This window comes from Euprymna scolopes, chromosome 12 (genome assembly GCF_053919585.1).
Source record: "Euprymna scolopes isolate OS-2025 chromosome 12, ASM5391958v1, whole genome shotgun sequence".
Classification (NCBI taxonomy): domain Eukaryota; kingdom Metazoa; phylum Mollusca; class Cephalopoda; order Sepiida; family Sepiolidae; genus Euprymna; species Euprymna scolopes.
In genome coordinates, this window is record NC_136493.1 from 24,869,562 (window position 1) to 24,894,235 (window position 24,674).

Sequence of the window (24,674 nt, forward strand, 5' to 3'; positions counted from 1 at the left end):
TCCCTAGAAGTAAACCCTGACCAAATATTCAAGATCACATAGTATTCGCTGCTCAAATAAGATCTCCTTGGTTTGGCTAAGCCACAGTGACTTATACAAGAAATGGTGCATATTCTTCAAGTAATGTTGCTTATAGTAATAACACTAAACTGGATACTCCACCAGACTAGATATATTCTTGTCCTGGAATCCAGTAAGACCAAAACACCAAAACAAAAATATACTACAACTTATTTAACTAGATGCCTATGTAAAAAAAAAAAAAAAAAAAAAAACTGGTCAAATGGGGAAAGTAAAAGTCATATTCTTAACTTCTTCACCAACGCAGTGTTTAACATGCAAAAGAGAGTTAATGGAATATTCGAACATCTATGCATCTCATATAGATATCAGGTGTTAGCCTATAGGAAAGTGCCTCTTAATTTTTGAGAACTTCAACTGAAGTAAAATGAAACAAACAAAAAAGTCCAGGGATTCTGATTGAGAAAGCATCCCTCTTTCGATGCAATTAAAATTAATGGTGAAATAGTTTCTTGTAGTGTTTGCTTAGATCTCTTTCTGGTGCAGTAGTGAATAATAGTCCTGAGGTATATCATTGATGAGATAACAGGTCAAAATAAAATCAAATCATTGTGTAATTGCTGGCACTCAAAAAAGAAAAGGTTGAGCTATCCTGAGTCTGCTTTCATAGGGCAGATCCGATAGACTCTACATCATTCGAGTAGCCAGTTTTTTAACTTTCTCCAGACACTGGACATTACATACTAGATATGGAACAAAAGTCTGGACACCATATTCTAACAGTTGTTATTGTTGATACACATATTTTTACTACCCCTTAGATTAATGGATAGATGGATGATGATGAGTCCTCTAACCACCCCTTGGATTATTTCAGGCAGCATATCTTGAGCAAGAATAGTCTGCTGATGCCCACCCGTCTCTAGGCTTCAGTCATTCATTTTAATACTGACCAGACTCAATGATGCTTAACTTTGGTGATCTAATGGGAACTGGTGTGCCAACGTGATTATGCCCTTGGCTTAATACCTTACAAAACAAAAACATTTTTGATTGAATATTAATTGCAATGCATAAGAGGAAAAGCATTTTTCAAAATTTTAACTTATTATTCAACTAAAAACGAAGATCAATAATTGTTTGTTTTATTTTTGTATCAAATTATCTGATGTATTTTAACCTGTTACCATATTTACTGTATTTATGCTTATTTATTTTATTATGATTTATGTGTGTGATGCTGATGCTTGGTGTTTGCTCAAGAATTTCACACACGACTTTTATTCTCTTCTACCATATTTATGCTTATTTGCTTTACTCTTCCAGAAAAAGTCTACAGAACCTGCATTCTAATTTATCGAAATGTTTAATTCGCAACAAAGGAACAGATCACGCATATGCTTTCGATCAATTCCAAATCGGAATCAAAGACATTAATGAAAAGATCGATAAATACAATATGGTGGTGCCGATCTTAAGCAAGCAGATGGTCCATTACAGTTACCAAAAAGAATTGCAAAAAGTGCAGAGAAATCCAGAGGAATTTCTAAGAGAAGTATCTATATCTCAAACCCTTCCAAATAAATCTAATAATATAAAAGATGCCATCAGTTGGTCACAAGTATGGAAAGACATTAAAGATGTTTTCAGATGAAGATAGATTTATTTTATGAGAATGACTTTGTAAAGCGTTGCAGGCTTTGTAAATTATATGACAAATAAAAGTTTGAAATTCAAATGAGCTTGATAAGAAATCATGATAATGCATGATTAAAATATAACGTCTATTCAAAGAAAGTTATGTTTGCGTTATTATGAGAATTTATATGCAAGTGAAATGTCTCTTGTGGTTGATTTTATGTAAACAAAATATTTTATTTTATGAACTTTTTAAACGAGGATTGATTATTTGGATTACTGTTGCATCTTATTGAACTCGAGAATATTTCCGTTGAACTTGGGAATATTTCTGTTGAACTCGAGAATATTTCTGTTGAACTTGGGAATATTTCTGTTGAACTTGGGAATATTTCTGTTGAACTCGGAAATATTTCTGTTGAACTCGGAAATATTTCTGTTGAACTCAGAAATATTTCTGTTGAACTCGGAAATATTTCTGTTGAACTCGGAAATATTTCTGTTGAACTCGGAAATATTTCTGTTGAACTCGGAAATATTTCTGTTGAACTCGGGAATATTTCTGTTGAACTCGGGAATATTTCTGTTGAACTCGGAAATATTTCTGTTGAACTCGGAAATATTTCTGTTGAACTCGGAAATATTTCTGTTGAACTCGGAAATATTTCTGTTGAACTCGGAAATATTTCTGTTGAACTCGGGAATATTTCTGTTGAACTCGAGAATATTTCTGTTGGACTCAGGAATATTTCTGTTGGACTCGGGAATATTTCCGTTGAACTCGAGAATTTTTCCGTTGGACTCGGGAATATTTCCGTTGGACTCGAGAATCTGCATGAAATTTCAAACAGAACCTTTTATTTAATCCATAGGAGTAGCATGCACCCACTCTCTCAGCCATGACCAAGTAGAAATCTTAAGTAATTTGCAGTTATATTCTTAGTATTGCCCGCACTGAAGATTGAACATTCAACCTCCAGAAGAATGTCACTTGGAACTGAATTTTACCTGGTATTTATCCGTTACACGAGAGTGTCTGTGTACATCTAACACTCGAGATGAGAACACTAGTTCAAATATTCTGAATAATCCAAATTATCAATCCTAATCTAAAAAATTCAGAAACATAAATGTTTGTTGAGTAGCGAAATGTATGGAGTTAATAAGAGGTAACAATTTAGTTATGCTAATGAATTGTACAATTGTTTATGTGTTGAAATTGTTAATGGATTTTGGATCAAGTTATTGTTTTTTCTTCTATATGGTTTATGTTTGTGATGCTGATGCTTGGTGTAGCATTTCCAAGATACCGACTCCGCATTTCAAATTTTTTGTCCTCAACCTCTCCCATATTGCATTTATTTTGGAAGGACATCAGCCACTCTCGAAACTCCACGATCATCTCGTTTTTACTTTTCTTTCCTACTTAAACCTCACTTCTATTTAGAGAGTGGCCTACTTGTTTTTGGTTCAAAACAGATTGGAAAACAGTGGTTGATCTATTATTTAGCAAGGGTTAAAACGGTTTTACTAACCAAATTTTTTTATTCTTTGTTTTTTTTTTTTTTGTTTTTTTTTGTCTTTTCCTTCCCACTTCTATTTAGATATTGACTTGCTTGTTTTCGGTTCAAAACAAACCGGAAAACAGTGGGTGATCTATTATTTAGAAAGGGTTCAAACGGTTTTACAAACCAAATTCTTTATTTGTTTTTTTTTCTCCACAATTCTTGCCAATGAAATTATTATATATAAATGTATTCATTCATTTTCAATAAAGTTTTTAACCATTTGGGAAATTTTAAGTAAATGTGGTATTATGATGATTGAGGATTCTATCTAAGAGTAGGATAAAAAATTTCTAGTCATGGTGACAAATATATTTTTTTTTATATCTTGTTCAAATAAATATTACAAAGTATAAGAGGCTAATGTAGTTTGCTTGAAGCATTGTTTAATACATATATAAAGGAATAGGTATTTCACTGCCAATACAATCCTCTATCTGTATAAGAGCCAGATACATCCTAAAATGAAGTACTGTTGCCACATCTGGACAAGCATCACCTATCTTGCCTTGATAGAGTTCAAAACCAGCTTCAGAATTAGTAAATGATTCCCTAACCTCTTCTCTGCAATCTCTTTCTCACAGAAAAGACATTGCGAGCCTGTCTCTGCTTTATCATTATTTTATGACAAGTGTTCATCTGAGTTCCAATCTATGGTCCCCCCCTCCTTGCCAGACTTTTGCAAAAAAAATAAAAAACACTCATCTATCTAAAACCACTATCAATAATTTCTCCAACTCTCTATCTATGCCTAAATCGAGATTTCATAAACAAAGCTTCTTTCCTAGAACTGCTCGCCTGTGGAACTCTGTTCCTCTGGCTTGCTTTTTGGCTGATTACAATATGGTAATCTTCAAGTCCAATGTAAACAAGTTCTTTCAACTTTAACAAAAAAAGAAGAAAGAAATTGAACAGTATTTTTTCTTCCTTCTTGCAATAAAATATTTTGCATTCTTAATGTGTTCTAAAAATAGTTTTATCTGTTTATTCAAATTTTATAAAAATGAATATCATGACATCATGATCAAATTTTTTCCTTGACACACAATTAGGTAAAAATTGATTGGATGAATTTTTTTTCAGTATGTAGCTTTTATTTAGTTTTTTTTTGTTTTTACTTGAGAGTCACCACCTATCAAGGCCCGAAGGCTACTCGAGGATAAGGGTTAATGAATATAAGGTGGTAGTATAGTAATCGTTAATGGTGTAAATTGGGCAGAATTTGATTATTTATGGGGATGGCTCCACAAGAACTTGTTTACATTGAATTTGAAGGCTACCATGTTGTATTCAACTGGGAAGCATGCCAGCAGAACAGTATTCCAGATGCTGACAGTTCTGGGAAAGAAGCTTTGTCCCTAGAATTTAGATTTAGGTACAATAAGGGAGAGGAGGAAAATCGTATATAGTGGTTGTCGAATGTTTTTTGTGAAAGTTTGGCAAAGGGATTGGAGCACAGACGAGCACTTGCCATGAAAATAATGATAGAACAGAGACAGGCTCACGACGTCTCTTCTGTGGGAAAGAGGTTGCAGGGAAAAGAAAAGCGCATCACCTACTAGGTTTTGAAGCCGGTTCTGAACTCTATCAAGGCTGGATAGAGTGCGCTGAGCAGCTCCTGCCCAGATGTAACAACAGTACTGTATCTGGCTCTTGTACAAATAGTGGATTGCATCAGCAGTGAGATACCTACTGGAGTGGTAGAGCGATTAAAGCATTTTTCCAGACAAATTGGCAACAGATTTGATGCATGTGTTCCATTTCAGATCAGGAGTGAAGGTCAGTCCTAGAAGCTTGTCAAGACATGGAGCTTCCCCAAGATGAGAACCATTCATTTCGATTGTAGTGTGATGGGCATCAGAGCGATTTTTTTTTTTAAATTACATTTTCACCCTAAACAAGTCACATTGCCACTTTGATGTAGGGGGCTACTATTAGGGACACAGGCTACAGGGGTACTAGGTGGGGAGTTGGCCAGCAAGATGTCGGTTCACGTTACACTTGAACTTCTGCATGTCAGTACAGTTGGGGAAGCAGGGACCTGGAAGGGAATTCCAAAGTCTAGCGGTTCTGGGGAAGAAACTACTGGAGTAGAAGGCTCTCTCACATCTAGGGATCTCAACTGTGAAGGGGTGGGATTTTGCTGCTTGTCGGGTTTGTCGGGGGTATTTACATCGAGGGGGTACAAGTGCTTGCAGTTCGTCGGAACATTCACCATTAAAGTACTTGTACAACAGGCAGAGGGATGCTACATTTCGTCGATGGGACAGAGGCTGAAGCTTGGATGATAGTTCAGGACCTATTAGGTTGGCAACTCTCTTTTGAACCTTGTCTAGGAGTGAGAGACTAGTAGTAGATGCATCGGCCCAAATATGACAACAATACTCCATACATGGGCGAATGGTGGCCTTATAGAGGTACAGGATAATTTCGGGCGTTAGCACGGTAGAGAGAACCTACCTTTTTCGCAGCGGTCCTGGCAATGCTCTCAATGTAATTGTTCCAACTCATGTTTCCTGTGAACGTTAGGCCGAGGAGTTTAAAAGATGTGCTTTCAGATAAAGACTCTTTGGCCATTGCTATTGGTGGTAGAGAAGGTTTCTTGTAGTTATTGAAGGAAACAAGTTTAGTCTTGGCAGCATTGAATGTGACCATCCATTTTTGTCCCCATTCCACTACAGATTGGAGGTCATCCTCTAGTGTTTCTGCCATTTCTTTAGATGTGTTCATTTGTTTTCCTGTCGTGTCTGTTATAGAGCATGGTGTCATCAGCATATATACCCATCTCACAGACAATTTTGTCAGGGAGGTTATTTATGAATATTAGGAATAATAGAGGTCCAAGGATAGACCCCTGAAGCACTCCCGCATTTATATCATATTGTTTGGATGCACGACCATCGAGGACAACCTAGATTTTTCTCTTATCGAAGAAGGATTTAATTAAGTATTCTTCCAGTGATACCGTATGATCTGATTTTCCTGAGGAGACCTTCATGCCATACCCTGTTAAAAGCCTTAGATATATCTAGAACTACTGCTCTACCCTCCCCTGCTTTGCCAAGTGAATGGTATATATGCTCGGAGATTACAGTTAGGATGTCTGCTGTGGAACGGACTTGCCTATCCATATTGTTGGTCAGTCAGAAGTTTAGCATCTGTAAGGTGATGGACTAGAGCTTGCTTAATTATGGACTCATATATTTTGGCAAAAAGTGGGAGGAGGCTAATGGGGGCGGTAATTTACTGGGTCAGTTTTTTCGCCAGAATTCTTGAAAACTAGTACCACAGAAGCAGTTTTCCAGCAGGCAGGAAAGCAAGATTCATTAAGGCATTTGTTGTAAAGTTTGGAGAGGATTGGAGCTACTTCGGCGGAGCACTTTTTTAATAGCACAGCCTGGATGAGATCAGGTCCACATGCTTTTGAAGTGTCAAGATTTTTTATGATAGCATGCGCCTGAGAAGGGGATGATGAAAGGAGAGAAGCTTGGTTTTCAATGCATTAAAATTAATCAGCCACCTTTTTCCCCATTACACTAAATTCTCACGATCAGAAGAGAGAGAATCAGAAAGTTTTTAAGAAGAATCAATACCAGTCAATCAAATAGCATATCACACTTTACATCTACAATATAAATCTCAGCTGTCTGTTTAAATGTATGTATGTTTGTATGTATGTTTGTATATCTGCCTAAAACTTTCGACAGAGGCGACAGATTTTCATGAGATCAAGTTAGTTTTGAAACTAGACCTTTCGGACGACAAATCAAAAAATTGGCTAAAAACATTAATTTCTTCACCCTCAAGTAGGCACTTTTCTAAAAGGAGGGGGTCGCTTTTTTCGCTTGACTAGCCTTAATTTAAACCTTTGTCACTTCCAGTTTGGCGATGAATGTCAACGGCAAAGACGTCATTTTTTTTTTTATTCATGTTCTTTTCCTCCTTCGCAGTACAGGTTTCTGCCCGCCGACTACTATTTTTTTTTTTTTTTTTTGCTGAACACACACTTCCAAACACCCGGGCAACGCCGGGCATCCAAGCTAGCTATATATAAGATACAATTTTGTTATTTATCGATGTTGTTATCAGTTAGTATATCCTCTATTGAAAATTGAATCGTCAACCTCCAAACACTGTCGCTTAAAATAGTTGTTCATCAAGCCTTTTAAAGAGACACCAGACAACTCTATTTTGAATTTCTGAAACCCTTTTACCTAATATATTTATCTTCCAGAAACATTTTACCTGAGCATAAAAGAGCATGCATGTAAATTCAACCGTTTCTTCAATATTATCCTTTGCTCTTTCTTCCAATCTGGTGATGCCAGATTAGGCTGTCTGAAGATACTGGCTTACTGACCTAAACTTCACCAAACATTGAGGTTATTGTTTTTTTTTTTTCGTTTCCCTTTGAAAAACTCAATCATGTTCTGCAAAATCAAAAACAAAAATTTTCTCCTACAAAACAACCAAACTGAACACTAATGAATAAGTATTTGAAGATATAAAGAATTTGGAGCATAAAAACTTTTTTTTCCAAAATAACTGGATTTAGCATTAAATTAGTAGAAAGGGACTGTAACCCCCCCCCCAAAAAAAAAAACGACCAAAGATTATGCATAAATATTTGCTAATCTCTTTCTTCCAACACATGTGCATTCTTTAAGATAACGACACATAAAATGTCGACGGCACAAGGAAGATATATCCGAATACAGAAAAAGTAAAATATAAAATATTCTTAGCTTTCACAGTGAATCCCAAAAACTGGTCAGTATTTTCTGGACATAGGCCAAAAACTGTGATTATTATAAATGACGCACAACTATTTAAGAGATTAAAAATTAATTTTAAACACCTGTTAACATTTAAGACAAAGAACGGATATATGTTATCAATAATTGATGCTTAATTGCGAAATCCGTCCGTGCTACCTTGTTCAGACATGTTAGAGTCTCCTCAGATTGGATCGCTTTCTTATTCACATCACACCAAATATCTTACTCTGCCCAGTAATGATAAGTACAGATTCTGACATACAGAAACAGAGTTTGAGTCACCTGACATCCAGTTGTTAGGTTTTGCAGTAGGACGGCTTCTATACAATGCGTCACAATGGAGTGTGTAAATATCTCCACTAGACGATCTGTAAAAATTTGAATATCGAATCCACCCGCAAGTCTTGAGAATATATACCGGAAAGAACAGTTGGAAATAAGTCATGCACCATCCACTATGATTATGCGTTCCCGACAGCTACGTACCTAGAAAATGGAGCTATTAAACCTCACATAGGGATATGGGACAAGGGGAAAGAAACAACCTTAGTAGAAGTTACTGTCCCCGATGATGCTGGGTTAAACAGAGCAGAGAGGGAAAAGATAATGAAATACTAAGATCTTATGTACGACATGAAAAGAAATTGGAATCTCAGGAAGATCTCCATCATTCCAGTAATTATAGGAGCAACCAGACTTATGAAAAATAATTTCAAAAACTACCTGACAAATATATCCGATGAACCAAGTGCAAGAGGGATTCAAATAATTGCATTTTACAGGGATGACTAGAATGTTAAAAAGCTCTCTCTGTTGGAATGTATGAGATTGCATCTCCAGCTATAACAAAATGATAAACTAAAAAAAAAAAAAACAAGTGAAGCATGTATGGCCCCAGTGAGTGCACAGTGAACGAGGCATAAAAAAAATGACTAAGTTCAGTACTTGCCCCCCCCTTCCCCCTATTTAGACCCCCAAATCCCCAGAGGACATCAAATCCTAGTGAAAATGAACAAACGGTGCAGTTTTAGGCCTTAACATGTTTAAATTTGAGTTCTGCACCATGCAAAAAAAGAAATGACTAAGTTCATCATTTGCCCCCCACCCTGCATTTAGCCCCAAAAGTCCCCAAGGCCTTAACATATTTAAATTTAAGTTCAGCACCATGCAAAACTGCTAAATAGACATACACAGAAAATTTTGGACAAGTATGGTAAAATAGTCCCAAAACTGGAGTGTTTTTATTAGCCCTAAAAGAGCCCCTGGGGCACACCCAAGAGTTATTACGAAATATAGACAAACAAAATTATATAGAAATCAGTTAGTTACAACTTTTCAGAAAGTTTTATAAAAATCCAAGGCATCAATTTTTTTTTTTAATAAGCACAAAAGTGTCAATTTTAGCCATTTTAACCCGAAAGATACACCTGGTGGGGCAACCGGAGTTTTCCCAGAAAATCTGTCAGTTACTTTTTTACTTCTATCATGTTTAATGTTTGTGCAAAATTTCAAAAAATTCCAAAGCATAGTTATTGAGAAAAGTGCGGACAGACGAACAGACAAGGGTAAATTTACAGGCCCACCCTCCTTTTGTTAGGGGACCAAAAAAAGAGAGAGAAGCCAAATGTAAATGCCGCAATAGCTAGGATAGAAAAGTAGGAAAATTCCGAACCATAGAATAGAAAGACAACATTCTAACGTAGTCATTACATCAAAGAACAGAAGACAGAAAAAACTTGACTCGCTTTCTTTTTCTTACAAAAGCCTTTATATCTGGTATTTCTAACAACATATTTTTTTCTAAATATTTAAACAGTTCATTTCTCCTTCTCCAGCCATAAGTGACTTTTCATCTCTGCTATGAGGTCACCCACATGTTTGGAACACTGGCCACGACTCAAACAATGCTTAAAATAGTCCAAATAATCTGAATTTGATTTAGTAGTTTAAATAATCCAAATTAAAATATTATTCCAACTAATCCAAATTAGAATAGTGGTTTAAATAATCAACCAACCTGATAGATCCTGAACTGTCATCTAAGCTTCAACCTCTGTCCCATCGATGAAATGTTGTATCCCTCTGCCTGTTTTACAAGTACTTTAATGGTGAATGCTCCGATGAACTACTAGTCCTTGTACCCTCTCAATGTAAATACCCCTGACAAACCCAACAAGCAGCAAAGTCCCGCCTCTACACAGTAGAAATCCCTAGATATAAGAAAGCTTTCTACTCTAATAGTTTCTTCCCCAGCACTGCTAGACTTTGGAATTCCTTTCTAGTTTCCTGCTTCCCTGATTGTACTATCATGCAAAAGTTCAAGTGTAATGTGAACAGACATCTTGCTGCTCAATTCCCTACGTAGTATCCTGCAACTCCTATCCCTGATAGTAGCCTCCTACATCAGAGTGGTAGTGTGCCTTGTTTGGAGTAAAAACAATTTTTTTTAAATTATAATAGTAGTCCAAATAATCCAAATTAAAATAGGCGTCCAAATAATCAAAATTTGAACAGTAGTCCAAATAATCCAAATTAGAATAGTAGTCCAAATAATCCAAATTAGAATAGTAGTCCAAATAATCCAAATTAGAATAGTAGTCCAAATAATCCAAATTAGAATAGTAGTCCAAATAATCCAAATTAGAATAGTAGTCCAAATAATCCAAATTAGAATAGTAGTCCAAATAATCCAAATTAGAATAGTAGTCCAAATAATCCAAATTAGAATAGTAGTCCAAATAATCCAAATTAGAATAGTAGTCCAAATAATCCAAATTAGAATAGTAGTCCAAATAATCCAAATTAGAATAGTAGTCCAAATAATCCAAATTAGAATAGTAGTCCAAATAATCCAAATTAGAATAGTAGTCCAAATAATCCAAATTAGAATAGTAGTCCAAATAATCCAAATTAAAATAGTAGTCCAAATAATCCAAATTAGAATAGTAGTCCAAATAATCAAAATTAGAATAGTAGTCCAAATAATCCAAATTATAATAGTAGTCCAAATAATCCAAATTATAATAGTAGTCCAAATAATCCAAATTAAAATAGGCGTCCAAATAATCCAAATTAAAATTGGCGTCCAAATAATCAAAATTTTAACAGTAGTCGAAATACACCAAATTAGAATAGTAATTCAAATAATCCAAATTATCTATCCTCATTTCAAAAACTGTGAAATATTATATTTCAATGAAACTTATTACATGGAAAAATATATTATATTTCAATGAAACTTATTACATGGAAAAATATATTATTTCTATGAAACTTATTACATGGGAAAATATATTATTTCAATGAAACTTATTACATGGAAAAATATATTATATTTCAATGAAACTTATTACATGGAAAAATATATTATTTCAATGAAACTTATTACATTGAAAAATATCATATTTCAATGAAACTTATTACATGGAAAAATATTATATTTCAATGAAACTTATTACATAGAAAAAGTAAATAATTTAATCGCAATCTATATATCTATAAAAGTAAAAGTGTCTGTCTGTGTGTCTGTGTACATTTCCCTACGCAATAACTGTCAATTTTCAGTCTACAGACTCAAAATTTGATATACAGGGTACTGAGATTTGGGAAAATCTTTGTGATCAGCTTTCGGCCAGAAATTTGGCTATTAAGGGGTCAAAGTTCAATGATTTGACCTTTGAGAACTCTACCAAACTCCTCTGCCAATTTTGGGTCCAAACACTTGAAATTTTAGATATAGGTTTCTTGGACATGGATCTAACTTAATAACGATTTGAGCCCAAAACAATAAATGTTAAGGGGTCATAATAGGGGTCAAAGTTAAAAAAATTGTACCGCTTTTTGTTTTTTTTTGCTCAACATACACCTCCAAACGCCGGGCTGAAATGCTAGTGTTTTATAATTTCAATTTAAGTTCAAAGCCAATGTCTTATTCCATGTACTTCTTTTTTATAATTTCTTCTGCTTTTTTTATCATCGCAAACTATTTTTTTTATCAGATCCTTTCAACTGATCTTATACAACACATCTGCTTTTTCTGTACGTTGTAGAGATAACACAGTCTGCTTTGTTGCATAACTATTTTGTTCGGAATTTTTTTTTTAAATATTTACGCCATCTATTCATCCTCACATTTGGTTTAGCATCTGTTTTAACGTGCTGGCATCTGTCATACACTCAGAAAATGGATGCCCTACAGACTGATTTGTGAGTATTTATATTAAAAAAAAAAAAAATACATGATCAACAATAACTATGTTAGCTTAGAATATTAAAGAGTTACCCCCCTTGAATAAGGTCCAAATAATCTCTCCTGATCCATTACTAACAAGAAAATGCACTCTACTATCTGCAAGCATAATTTTTTAATACAATACGCAAAACATTAACTATAACTCTCGGTTGATTAACTGTGTCTAACTGTGTCGGATATATACTTGAGAGTCAAAACAACGAAAAGAATAATCTGTTGTCATAGCCCTAGTCGTTAGATGTTCAAAAAGATATGCAATTTCTGTTCTTTTTGGAATGAATATGGCGTCATAATTCAAATGTTGGATGTGTAATTGAAATGAAATGAGTGTTTCTTTGTTTTAATTATTTGTTTATTGAGTATATATATTAATTAATTATTGTAAGTATTATTTTCTGTGGTGTGTAAGTATGTTAACCTGTATCTAAGATTAAGTTATCTTCTTTTAATATGAGTTTACTAATTAAAGGAGACAAACCATAGAAACCTGCACGTTATTTAATCGTATTTGAGTTTGCAGTAAGTGTTGATTTAAGAATCAAATTCCAATAGTATCAAACAATATGGAAGTTATGCAACATTTGAATTATAAACTGTTTACACTTGCTATATGTTTTTCAAATACTTTAATGGAATGAAATCCAACAAACTTGCTGCACTAGTGTCTCCTCAGCATAAATACCTCCTACCTCTGACTGATCGGACTAACATTAAGCATATTTGCTGAGCATATTATGCTTTATTCTTGACATGCATGCAAAACGAACACACATCTCCAAGAAAATAGTGAAATACTTAAAAAATGTAATGAAATGGGGACATAAATGGATGCTAACATTTAATGATATTTCGACAAAATTCCTTTCATTCATTTATTTATTGCAGACTCTTATCCTCATCTTTCTTAGTTGTTGTTTCACGACGTTTTGCCCAACTATTCCTCTGGCTTTCGTCAGGTGGTAACCGCAATGGGATAGGAACTTCAAATCTCCTAACTGCATTCTCAGCAATTACTGCCATCCATAGTTGTTGTCTCATCACGTTTTGGCCAAGTAAGCCTCTGGCTGGCTTTGGGTAGGATTGAAACCGCTATCTTTAGACAATTCTCACCTGGAACCGTAGAGATTCCACTTATTGATAAATAATACTCATCTCAATAATGAATTCCAATTAAATAATAAAAAATTCCTTTCCTTTAACAATTCTAAGAAACCTTTTTAACCACCAATTGCTTTGGCTAATTGCAATCTACCTAAGAGTTCATCAGTCAAACTGCTTGGCCTAATATTTACAGATAATATAAATGTAGCAGTAATTCTTCTAATGCACTCACCTCCAAAAGACAGAAAGTCTGTTCTGTTTGCTGTTAATACACAGTGGCTAGAAGAATAAGAAGTGGTAGGTGTGGTTGGTTTTATGGGAAAGAGGGCGGGACTAACCGTGATAATTCTTGAGATTTGAGAAGAATAAAAGACCAAACTCGGACGGATAGGCAACTGTGCTTTTACTCAAGCAGAAAAAACAGTGAGAGGAGAGGAAAATCCCTTCCTAAAGAAAGTTCCGGCTCAAAGTGAGAAAGAAAGTGAGGCTGAAGGACCCAACAGTTTTCAATAAATGAGATCAAATATATAGAAAACATTACCAAAGTTGCTGTAGGGAAGATGGGCTCCTTGTACCATGCTGGAGAACTTTTCACATCTATCAGTATCTTATATCTCTACAAAACCACCGTTCACCCATGCATGGAGTATTGTTGTCACATCTGGGATGGTGCACTAACAACTAGCCTCTCCTTCCTAGGGTCCAATACAAGACCTCTAATCTAATAGGGCCCACACTGTCAACGAAGCTCCAACCCCTGTCCCATTACTGCATTGTTGCATCCCTGTGCTTGTTTTACAAGTACTTTAACGGAATGTGCTCCAATATATTTACTGTATTGGTCTCCCCTCTACATAAAAAACCCTGACCGATTCGTCAGTCAGCAAAATCTCCCTCCTTCACTGTATCGGCATCCAGATGTTGGAAGACTTTGTATTCTAAAAGCTTCTTTCCTCAAACTGTATGCTTTTGTAATTCCATCTCTGACGCGTTTCCCTGACTGTACTAACATACTTAAACGAAAAACTCTCCACAGGATGGCCTTCCAAGTATGGCCCCTAATTCACAGTGATCCTTTATGTATGTCACAGGAGCAGTTACCTTGTTTGGGGTGGATGAAAGTAAAAAGAAAGATAACACTTTCCCTTGTGGTTAATTTTGGTGTTAATAATGTAGTCCTTCCTTTCTGCTCTAATAATGTTCTTCCTTTGGAATTCCCCCCCCCCTGTTTACCGCTTCCCACACTGTACCAACATGCAGAAATTTCAGTTTAATATGAATAGACATCTCGCTTCACAACTCCCCACTTAGGACACTCTTACAAATCTAGCCCCTAATTCAAATAAGCCCTTTACAGAGTGCCTGGTTTGAGATGAACCAAAGTAACAAAAATAAATTAAAAAAAAATTCTGCCCTCAAAACAGCACAATGTATTCACTTAAACTAATTTCTAGTTCTACAATTATTCTTTCTCAATCCTGAAATTTCCTTTCATTTAAAAAATTATTTTCTAGTCCTTGACTTCTCGTTCTGTTTACCTTTTCTTTAATATTTAACCTTCATTTCTCCTATTAACTTTCTGCTTTCTTGTTTGGTGTTGGATTACCTCCCCTTCTCTCCATCTCTGTTCCCTACCTCTTTCTTTATGTACATTTTTTTTTTTCAAACAGCTTCTTTCTCCATATTTTTTTTCTCTCTCTCCTCTTTGCTTGTCACTCTTACTTACCTTCAAAACCTCCATGCTTATCATCTCTTCCCTCCCTCTCTCTTTTGATTTCCTTTCAATTCTCCCTCTATCTCTATCAATCTTTCTTAATATCCCCTCTCTCTGAATATTTCCGCACTCTCTCCCTCCCTCTCAATCTTTTCCTCTTAACCCTCCCTATCTCCATTAATCTCCCTTAATATCCCTCCCTCTCTTTCAATGATTCTCTTACTCAATACCTCCTCTCTCTCAATACCAACCTCTCTTTATTTCTCTCAATCTTTTTCTCTCTTTCTCTTTTCCTATCAACCCTTCTCTAGCAACCTTCCTCAATGTTTCACTTCTCTCTCTCAATATCCTCTCCCTTTTAATCTTTTCTTCTCAACCTTCCTTTATTTCTAGCAATGATGAACACCTCCTTCTCTCTCTCTCTCTGAATATCCCTCCTCTCTCTCTTTTATTTTCTCTCTCACTATCTTTTCCTTTCTCTCTCTTAGTCTATCTATCTCACTCCCCCTCCTCTGTGTTGTATTTACAATTCACGTTTTCTCTATCATCTCCTATTCTCTAATCTCTCTTGCTGCTATCACTTTTCTGGCTGCCATAAACAAGATAATTCTGATCATCCAAACGAGGCTTATCTCGAAAAGAATGCCACTGATCCGACTTCTCTTTTCTGTTCCTAATCTTTTACTGCTGAGCTAACAAACGACAGACAAATTAGAGTTTCGAGTTCCAATCTGTAATTCATTAGAGACAGTTCTATTTATATTCTCTTCTCTAAAACAATTTGGCCTTTATTAGCAAAATAACAGAAGCAAGTTTCACCTGGATATTTATTCCCAGCAAACGTTAACTCTTACCATCAAAAAGATAGGAAGCACAGGTTTGATTACAAAAAAAAAACAAGGAAAAAAAAAAAAAAAGAAAGTATTTTACTGATTGAAAAACTTTTCGACAACCAAATAAGTTATATTAGCTAATAACCACAAAATTTGAAGGTCATTAGAATATGATTGAAGGTCATTAGAATATGATTGTTTGGAATCCAAATCACAAGATGACAAATGATAATAACAATTATGTTCCATTATCTCTGATTAAACCAAATACCACACTTATATAAGCATTCTCATGAGTTTTGTGAACCTTACTACTTCTGTATAGGCTTATGACAAAATGGAAGCAGATGTTTTTATTTGTGAAACCATCACCAGCAGATTATCAAGTTCGGATTTTTAAACAGAGTTCCCCGCCCCTTTTTTAGATGTACTGCATTCACCATGGCTGAGGAATTCCATCTAGTCCCTGTATGGTAATCCTTTTGAATATCAGAAGGCAGTGAACAGGAGCTACACTTTATTCAAGAATTACCTGGAACTGTGCAAAACAGAGACATTCAGTTCCCTGAAATATTATACGTACCCGCATACAAAAATACATACAAAATCTAGTATTTCCAAATGGTCACAACTCTAGTAACTTCCAGGCTCAACGTCACTTAACTTTAGAGAACTGGTGCCGTATATAAAGTATACGAATCGTGAAGTTCTACAATGCAAAAAATAATAGAGACAAATGTTACCAGTTTTTAGTTGTCATAGTGAATGTTTACAACATAAAAAATAAGAGATAAATATTAAGTTTTTAATTGTCATAGTGAATGTTTATAATGTAAAAAATAATGCAGATAAATATTAACAGTTTTTAATTGTCATAGTGAATGTTTATAATGTAAAAAATAATAGAGATGAATATTAATAGTTTTTAATTGTCATAGTGAATGTTTATAATGTAAAAAATAATGCAGACAAATGTTAACAGTTTTAGTTGTCATTGTAAATGTTTACAATGTAAAAAATAATAGAAATAAATATTAACAGTTTTTAGTTGTACTTTGTGAATGTTTATAATGTAAAAAATAATAGCAATAAACATTAACAGTTTTTAGTTGTCATTGTGAATGTTTATAATGTAAAAAATAATAGAAATAAACATTAACAGTTTTTAGTTGTCATTGTGAATGTTTATAATGTAAAAAATAATAGAAATAAACATTAACAGTTTTTAGTTGTCATTGTGAATGTTTATAATGTAAAAAATAATAGAAATAAACATTAACAGTTTTTAGTTGTCATACTGAATGTTTATAATGTAAAAAATAATAGAAATAAACATTAACAGTTTTTAGTTGTCATTGTGAATGTTTATAATGTAAAAAATAATAGCAATAAACATTAACAGTTTTTAGTTGTCATTGTGAATGTTTATAATGTAAAAAATAATAGAAATAAACATTAACAGTTTTTAGTTGTCATTGTGAATGTTTATAATGTAAAAAATAATAGAAATAAACATTAACAGTTTTTAGTTGTCATACTGAATGTTTATAATGTAAAAAATAATAGCAATAAACATTAACAGTTTTTAGTTGTCATTGTGAATGTTTATAATGTAAAAAATAATAGCAATAAACATTAACAGTTTTTAGTTGTCATTGTGAATGTTTATAATGTAAAAAATAATAGAAATAAACATTAACAGTTTTTAGTTGTCATTGTGAATGTTTATAATGTAAAAAATAATAGAAATAAACATTAACAGTTTTTAGTTGTCATACTGAATGTTTATAATGTAAAAAATAATAGAAATAAACATTAACAGTTTTTAGTTGTCATTGTGAATGTTTATAATGTAAAAAATAATAGCAATAAACATTAACAGTTTTTAGTTGTCATTGTGAATGTTTATAATGTAAAAAATAATAGAAATAAACATTAACAGTTTTTAGTTGTCATTGTGAATGTTTATAATGTAAAAAATAATAGACAAATATCAACAGTTTTTAGTTGTCATATAATATAATAGAATAGATATAATAGTAAAGGTTTAATCATTATGATTTTATTCAGTCCTCAACAGTAGATTATGGTCTCAAGAAGTTTTTATGTTTTTCTATTTCCAGTTAGACTTTTCACTTTTTTTTTTATTTTTCTTAAACTTTTTCTTCTAGGGGATGGGACATCCAACCAGATGTCTGACATTTACCCCTATTTTAGTGAGTCCAACCAAGAGATCTTTTCAGGATTCTAGCCGTCCCTTTCAGTGCAATCGTTTGTATTTCACTTGCACTTGGTTCACCGGGTATGCTTGCTATGTACTTTTTAAAGTTCTTTTTCATAAGCCCAGTTGCACCTATGATGACTGGTATAATTGAAACGTCTTTTAATTTCCAATTTCGTTTCATATCATACATAAGTCCTTGATACTTTGTAATCTTTTCCCTCTCAACTCTGTTAAGCCCTGTATCATTGGGTACACTGACCTCTATTACGGTCGCTTTTTTGTTTGCTCTGTCCCAAATCACTATATCTGGTTTAACAGCTGCATTTTCAAGATATGTAGCAGTAGGGATTATGTAGTCATAGTGAATAGTGTAGTTGTCATTCCCAACTGTTCGTTCGGGTATATGTTCCCAGGAGTTTTTACTACACTGAATGTTGAGTTTCTTACATATCTTCCAGTGAAGGTATTTGCAAACTCCGTTATGGCGATCAGATTGCGCACTGACATGAATATTCTCATGACAGTCTTTTGAGCCTTACTACTTCTGTATTGGCTCATGACAAATTGAAAGTGAGAGTTTTTGATTATGACACCATCACTAGAAGATTGCCGTACAGGCCTAAAAGGGTAGTTAGGCTTTTGTTGGTAACTTTTGTGATCTAATGAGAATCAGTGTTAATGTGATTATGATGTATAAGATAACTAAGAAAGACATAAAAATTAACACTTTTGCCATGGCTGACAGAATGAGAACAAGCTACGCTTGTGAATTAAATAAAGAGTTCCGTTCGAAATGTTGTATTGGTTTCAGAATTTGACCAAAAAGTTTATATGTGGGTCATTTAAAAAGTAACGCCACCTATTTTTTAACTCAAAAAGTTGAACAGCTACAAAGATGGGCGTGGTGCCATTGAAACAAGTGACCTTTTTTTGCTACAGAATTTATTTTTCTACATAGTCATCACCATTCTCAATGCACTTTTGCCAGGACTTTAATGATATCTCTGCTATTGATGCATGTCCATGACAGACGTTGTTTTCTTCAAGTCTCACGTCGTCAATACATGCAACAGAGGGATGAAACATTCAAGTCATGAATGCATAAGTTCAATCATCATAAAATGCAATTTACAATTCCCTTTGATCCATTCAGACGGAATAAAAGATAGGAAGCATTACTTTTGAAATGCCTCATAATTTTGAAAAGATGCACCTGAAGAAGGTCAAAGATTATATCGGTCGAAACTTGAATATAGTAACCAAGATGAAAATAGTAGTTCGAATGGTTCCAATTTTTTTTTATTTTATGGAAATCGCTCCAGACAAGGCATGAAACCATTTGATGTAAGGAGCTAAAAAAAGTTTTACTTCAAGGTCAAACACAAGCTAACGATAAGTGTTAGGTGAACAGAAAACAGCAATTCTTACACCCTTGTTAGAAACATTATTCATGGAATGTGAGAAAAATCAAATTTAATTTTTTTTTTTTTTCTTTTTACAAAAATGGGTTCATGCCACTCGAGGATAAGGGTTACTTAGATGGAATAATTGTCAGAATTAAATCTGAGTGTTTGTGGGCTGGTTCTAGATAGGAATCTTTTCACATTGGCTTTGAAGACGACCAAGTTGTAATCTGCAATAAAGCAGTACTGCAGCAATATGTTCCACTTTGTGAAGAACATGTGTTTATGGAAAATTTGCCTTACGCTTTGCCCACTGAGGTAGAAAGAAAAATTGAAAAATGATATACTTTTGGTTTATAAATATCGCTTCAGACAGTGTATAAAGCCACTTGATGTAAGGAGCCAAAAATCAAAAGTAAAGCTTCAAGGTCAAAAAACAAGCCAACGATAAGTGTTAGATGGATAAGTTCTGATACAGAAAACAGCAATTCTTCCTCCTTTGTCAGAAACATTGCTCATGGACCGTGAGGACTAAAGGACAAAATAAGGGATGCAAGAGTTACAAGATCTACTTTGTACTCCCTTTTTATAATTAATCCTTATCTTAAAAATTCTGAAACATATCCAATTTATTTATAGTTTCATGATAGATGTTACGGTTCTGAATTTTTTAGATGAGGATTGATCATTTGTGTCATTTGGATTCTTCGGATTCCTGTGACATAGTGGATAAAGTACTTGGTGAAATTCATTTATAAAAATTACATTTCTAGAGATTGAAGGTTCAATCCTCATTGCGGGCGACCCCAAAAATACAATTGCAAATTATTTCTACCCCGTCATGGCTGACAGAACAAGAGCATGCTACCCACATGGATTAAATAAATGGTTTTGATCAAAATTCTATGCAGATTCCATAGTTTAACAGAATGATTCCCGAGTTTGTCAAGATACACCTGAAGAAGGTCGGAGGTTACATAGACCGAAACGTTGTGCAAATTACACTCAAGATGAAAAGAGTATTATTTAATTATTGGAATTCTTTTCTGAGATGAGTAATTTGTATATTTTATTTATTTATTTGCGGACTACTATCCTCATCTTTATAACTGACAACATGACGCAGGCCAGAGATATAATTGGTCGAAACGTCGTTAAACAACAACTATAAAGATGAGGATAATAGTCCGCAAATAAATAAAATATGAAAAGAGTATATTATTTAATTGGAATTCATTATTGAGACGAGTATCATTTATTAATTTATTAATTGCAGACTATTATCCTTATCTTTCTTAGTTGTTGTTTCACAACGTTTCGGCCAACTATTTCTCTGGCCTTCATCAAGTGGTAACCGGAACGGGATAGGAACTCTGAATCTCCTAACTGCATTCTCAGATATTACTGCCATCCATAGTTGTCTCACCACATTTTTGATCAAGTAATCCTACCCAAAGCCGGCCAGAGGCTTACTTGGCCAAAAACGTGGTGAGACGACAACTATGGATGGCAGTAATAGCTGAGAATGGAGTTAGGAGATTCAGAGTTTCTATTCCGTCACGGTTACCACGTGACGAAGACCAGAGGAATAGTTGGCCGAAACGACAACTAAGAAAGATGAGGATAATAGTCCGCAATAAAATAAATTAATGAAAAGAGTAGTTTGAAGAATCCAAATAATATGGAAATTAGATATTTCAATAGTCACATAAACCAAGTAAAGGTTGCAGAAATCAAACAAAGTGATTGCTTAGGAATAGTCAATGTGATATGGAAGAAAGCAAAGAAAATGGACCAAGTAAAGAAACGATACCCTGTAGCAGATGACGACGCCTGGCGGTGCCCGGCGCACATTGCATAGACCGATTCATACCATCTAAAAAATTCCAACAAAAACCTACCAGCCAGCCATGGTTCTCCCCAGAATGTGCTGCTGCTATCGCGCACAGAAATCACTTTTTCCATAGCTACCAACGTAATAGATGCACTGAGACTAAAGCTGCTTTCAGGAACACCAGCAACCACTGTAAAAGAGTAATAAAAAATGCAAGAGAGCTATATACCCAGTCTGTTAAATCCAAAGTAGCTGATCAGCAGCTTGGTTCCCACCAGTTTTGGCAAATAACAAATAGGATCCTGAACAAAAGTATGCGTTCTATCTCAACCATTATCAACGGACCAGAGGTCATTTCCTCAGCTTCAGACAAGGCCAAACTATTTGCCAAGAACTTTGCAGCTAATTCTACCCTATGCGACGAAGGCCATCAACTCGCCATATTTCCTCCTATAACACAGAACACGCTAGGTAACATACAAATATCTGCGCATGAGGTTGCCAAACTAATCAAGAACCTTGATTCCAGTAAAGCTACGGGCCCTGATGGCATCCCAATTATAGTGCTAAAAAAGCTTCAACCAGAACTTGCTCCCATACTTATGAAACTGTTTAAACGTTGCCTTAAGGAGAAGTGCTTTCCAACACCCTGGAAAACCTCATCAGTATGCCCTGTATTTAAGAGCTCAGGTGATAAGTCATCTCCCTCTCAGTACAGACCAATAAGTCTCCTGTGTGTCATGAGTAAGTTGCTGAAATCCATATTAAATCGAGAAATAGTCAACTACCTCAGCAGAAATAACCTTCTTAGTGACACGGAATATGGTTTCTGTTCTGCAAGATCTACCGCAGATGTGCTAACGGTTATATCTCATAGGATTAGTGAATTTCTTGACAAAGGCTTCCTTTCCAGGGCCATTGCTCTTGACATATCAAAGACCTTCGATAAAGTATGGCATAAAGACCTACTTCACAAGATCTCCAGCTACAGTATAACTGGAAATATTCTCTCTATCATTAAATCATTTCTCTCTGATAGGCTCATAAGAGTAGTGGTTGATGGACGAAAATCAGAGGCCTGCAGTATTAATGCTGGAGTCCCTCAAGGGTCCATCCTGGGCCAAACTCTCTTCCTGATCTACATCAATGATCTCCCTAAACACATACTTAAATCATTCGTTGATATCTATGCTGATGACACGACCATCTACAGCAACACATCAAAGGCTGTAAATGACAAAGCTCTCTCTGATTCTCTCTCCTCTGATCTCGAACGAGTGGTTCAGTGGGGGAAGACGTGGCTGGTTACCTTTAATGCATCTAAAACCAAACTCCTATCTTTACATCATCTTTACATACAACGCTCTGATCCCCATCTGGCATCAATTGAAATGGATGGCTATCGTCTAGAAGCCCCATGTTTTGACAAGCTTCTGGACTTGACCTTCATTCCTGATCTGAAATGGAACACGTACATCAAGTCTGTTGCCAAGGTCACTGGAAAGATCGTGGGATCCTTCTACCGTTCCAGAAGATATCTCACTACTGATGCTATTCTCTATCTATATAAAAGCCAAGTACGTCCAAGGATGGAATACTGCTGCCATATCTGGGCAGGAGCTGCTAAAAACAGCCTATTCTGCCTTGACAGAGTACAAAATAGATTTTGTGGCTTAGTGGGGGATGCCCTTTTCTCTTTCCTGCAACCTCTCTCCCACAGAAGAGACGTTGCAAGCCTATCCTTGTTTTATCGTTATTTCCATGGCAGGTGCTCGTCTGAACTCCAATCTCTGGTCCCCTCTCGCCAATCTTTTACAAAAAACACTCATCTAGCTGAATCCACTGTCAAAAACTTTCCCCACTCTTTATCTGTGCCTAAATCAAAACGTAGATTCCATGAGAAAAGCTTCTTTCTTAGAACTGCACGCCTGTGGAACTCTGTCCCGTCTGCCTGCTTCCCTCCTGACTACAACTTGGATGTCTTCAAGTCCGACGTAAATAAATTCCTGATGAACCGCCCCCTTAAGTAGAAACTTTAAATATCCACACTAACGTACTGTAGTTACAATAACCCTTATCCCTGAGTGGCTTCCGGACCTTGATAAGTGGTGACCACCTTGTAAAAAAAAAACAAAAAAAAAAACACTCGTCTATCTCAAACCACTATCAACAATTTCTCCCACTTTTTATCTGTGCCTAAACCTAAACGTAGATTCCATGAACAAAGTTTCTTTCTTAGAACTGCATGCCTGTGGAACTGTTTCATCTTTCTGCTTTTCAACTGACTACAATATGATCATCTTCGAGTTCTTGATGAGCCGTTCCCTTTAAGTAATCAAATTTACCAAATTTCCACTACTAAGGATTATTACAGCATTTTCCCATTGACTACTCTACACTCATTAACCCTTATCCTCAAGTGGCCTATGGGCCTTGCTAAGTATGACTTTTTTATAAAAAAAACAAAAACAAAAAAAAAACTATTCAGTTTATTACAATGCTCCTTATTTGGGTATGTTGGCAATTTTCTTCCTTTTTAGAGATTATCACCCCTTCGAAAATTTGTTTGTGCAGAATTTCGAATGAGAGAATGGGATAAGTGAATATAGCATGTAGTGTTAAGACAATTAATTGGAATCAGAATCGGGAAACGGAAAAATTGGAACTTTTGGAAGATATTGGAATTGGTATCAGAGTTGGAAAAATTTGTGCCTCTTTTCCGATGCCAAAAACGATTCTTTTGTCTTTTTTTATTTGATTTTGTTTAAAGCAAAATCTTCAACTGGTGATAGTAATGATTAGAGCTATGACAACAGCATATTCTTTTCATTGTTCTGACTCGAGTATATATCCGACACAGACACAATTAATCAACCGAGAACCACATCATTCTACATAAAAACATGAGATATCCATGGATATATACCTGAGAATCAAAACAAGAAAAAGAATATGCTGTTGTCATTGCCCTACAAATGATAAAATGATCAATATTTATTGATTTTAAGTTACCAGTAAAACTAAAATCTATAAATCACGTTCAACAATGTATTTTTATGTATGGCCCAAATATCTGCACACTTGCCATATGTTTCTACGGTAATCGGTAAAAATTAAGTTTGTAGTTAAATATTTAGAGATTTATAAAGGAGTGGAATTATAAATGTTGTATTGGAATCGGTAATTGTATTGGAATCGGGAAAATATTGAAATTGTGCCATCACTAATAGCATGTTTGCATGTATTCAGTGAGAGTATGATATTGGTTGATTTTAGCAATTGAAAATTTACCACTTTTTATAATTAAAATA

General features: G+C 34.8%; 1 protein-coding gene across 1 annotated transcript in view; it reads left to right on the forward strand.

The window, feature by feature from the left end:
• LOC145291207 (dnaJ homolog subfamily C member 28-like) overlaps positions 1-1,759 on the forward strand; it is a 41,256-nt gene extending 39,497 nt beyond the window's left edge. Inside the window, exon 7 of the mRNA XM_080136790.1 lies at positions 1,348-1,759. Coding sequence (XP_079992916.1) covers positions 1,348-1,675 — 328 coding nt within the window. The 3' untranslated portion in view covers positions 1,676-1,759. The remainder of the gene's footprint in view (positions 1-1,347) is intronic.
• Positions 1,760-24,674: the final 22,915 nt, after the last annotated feature.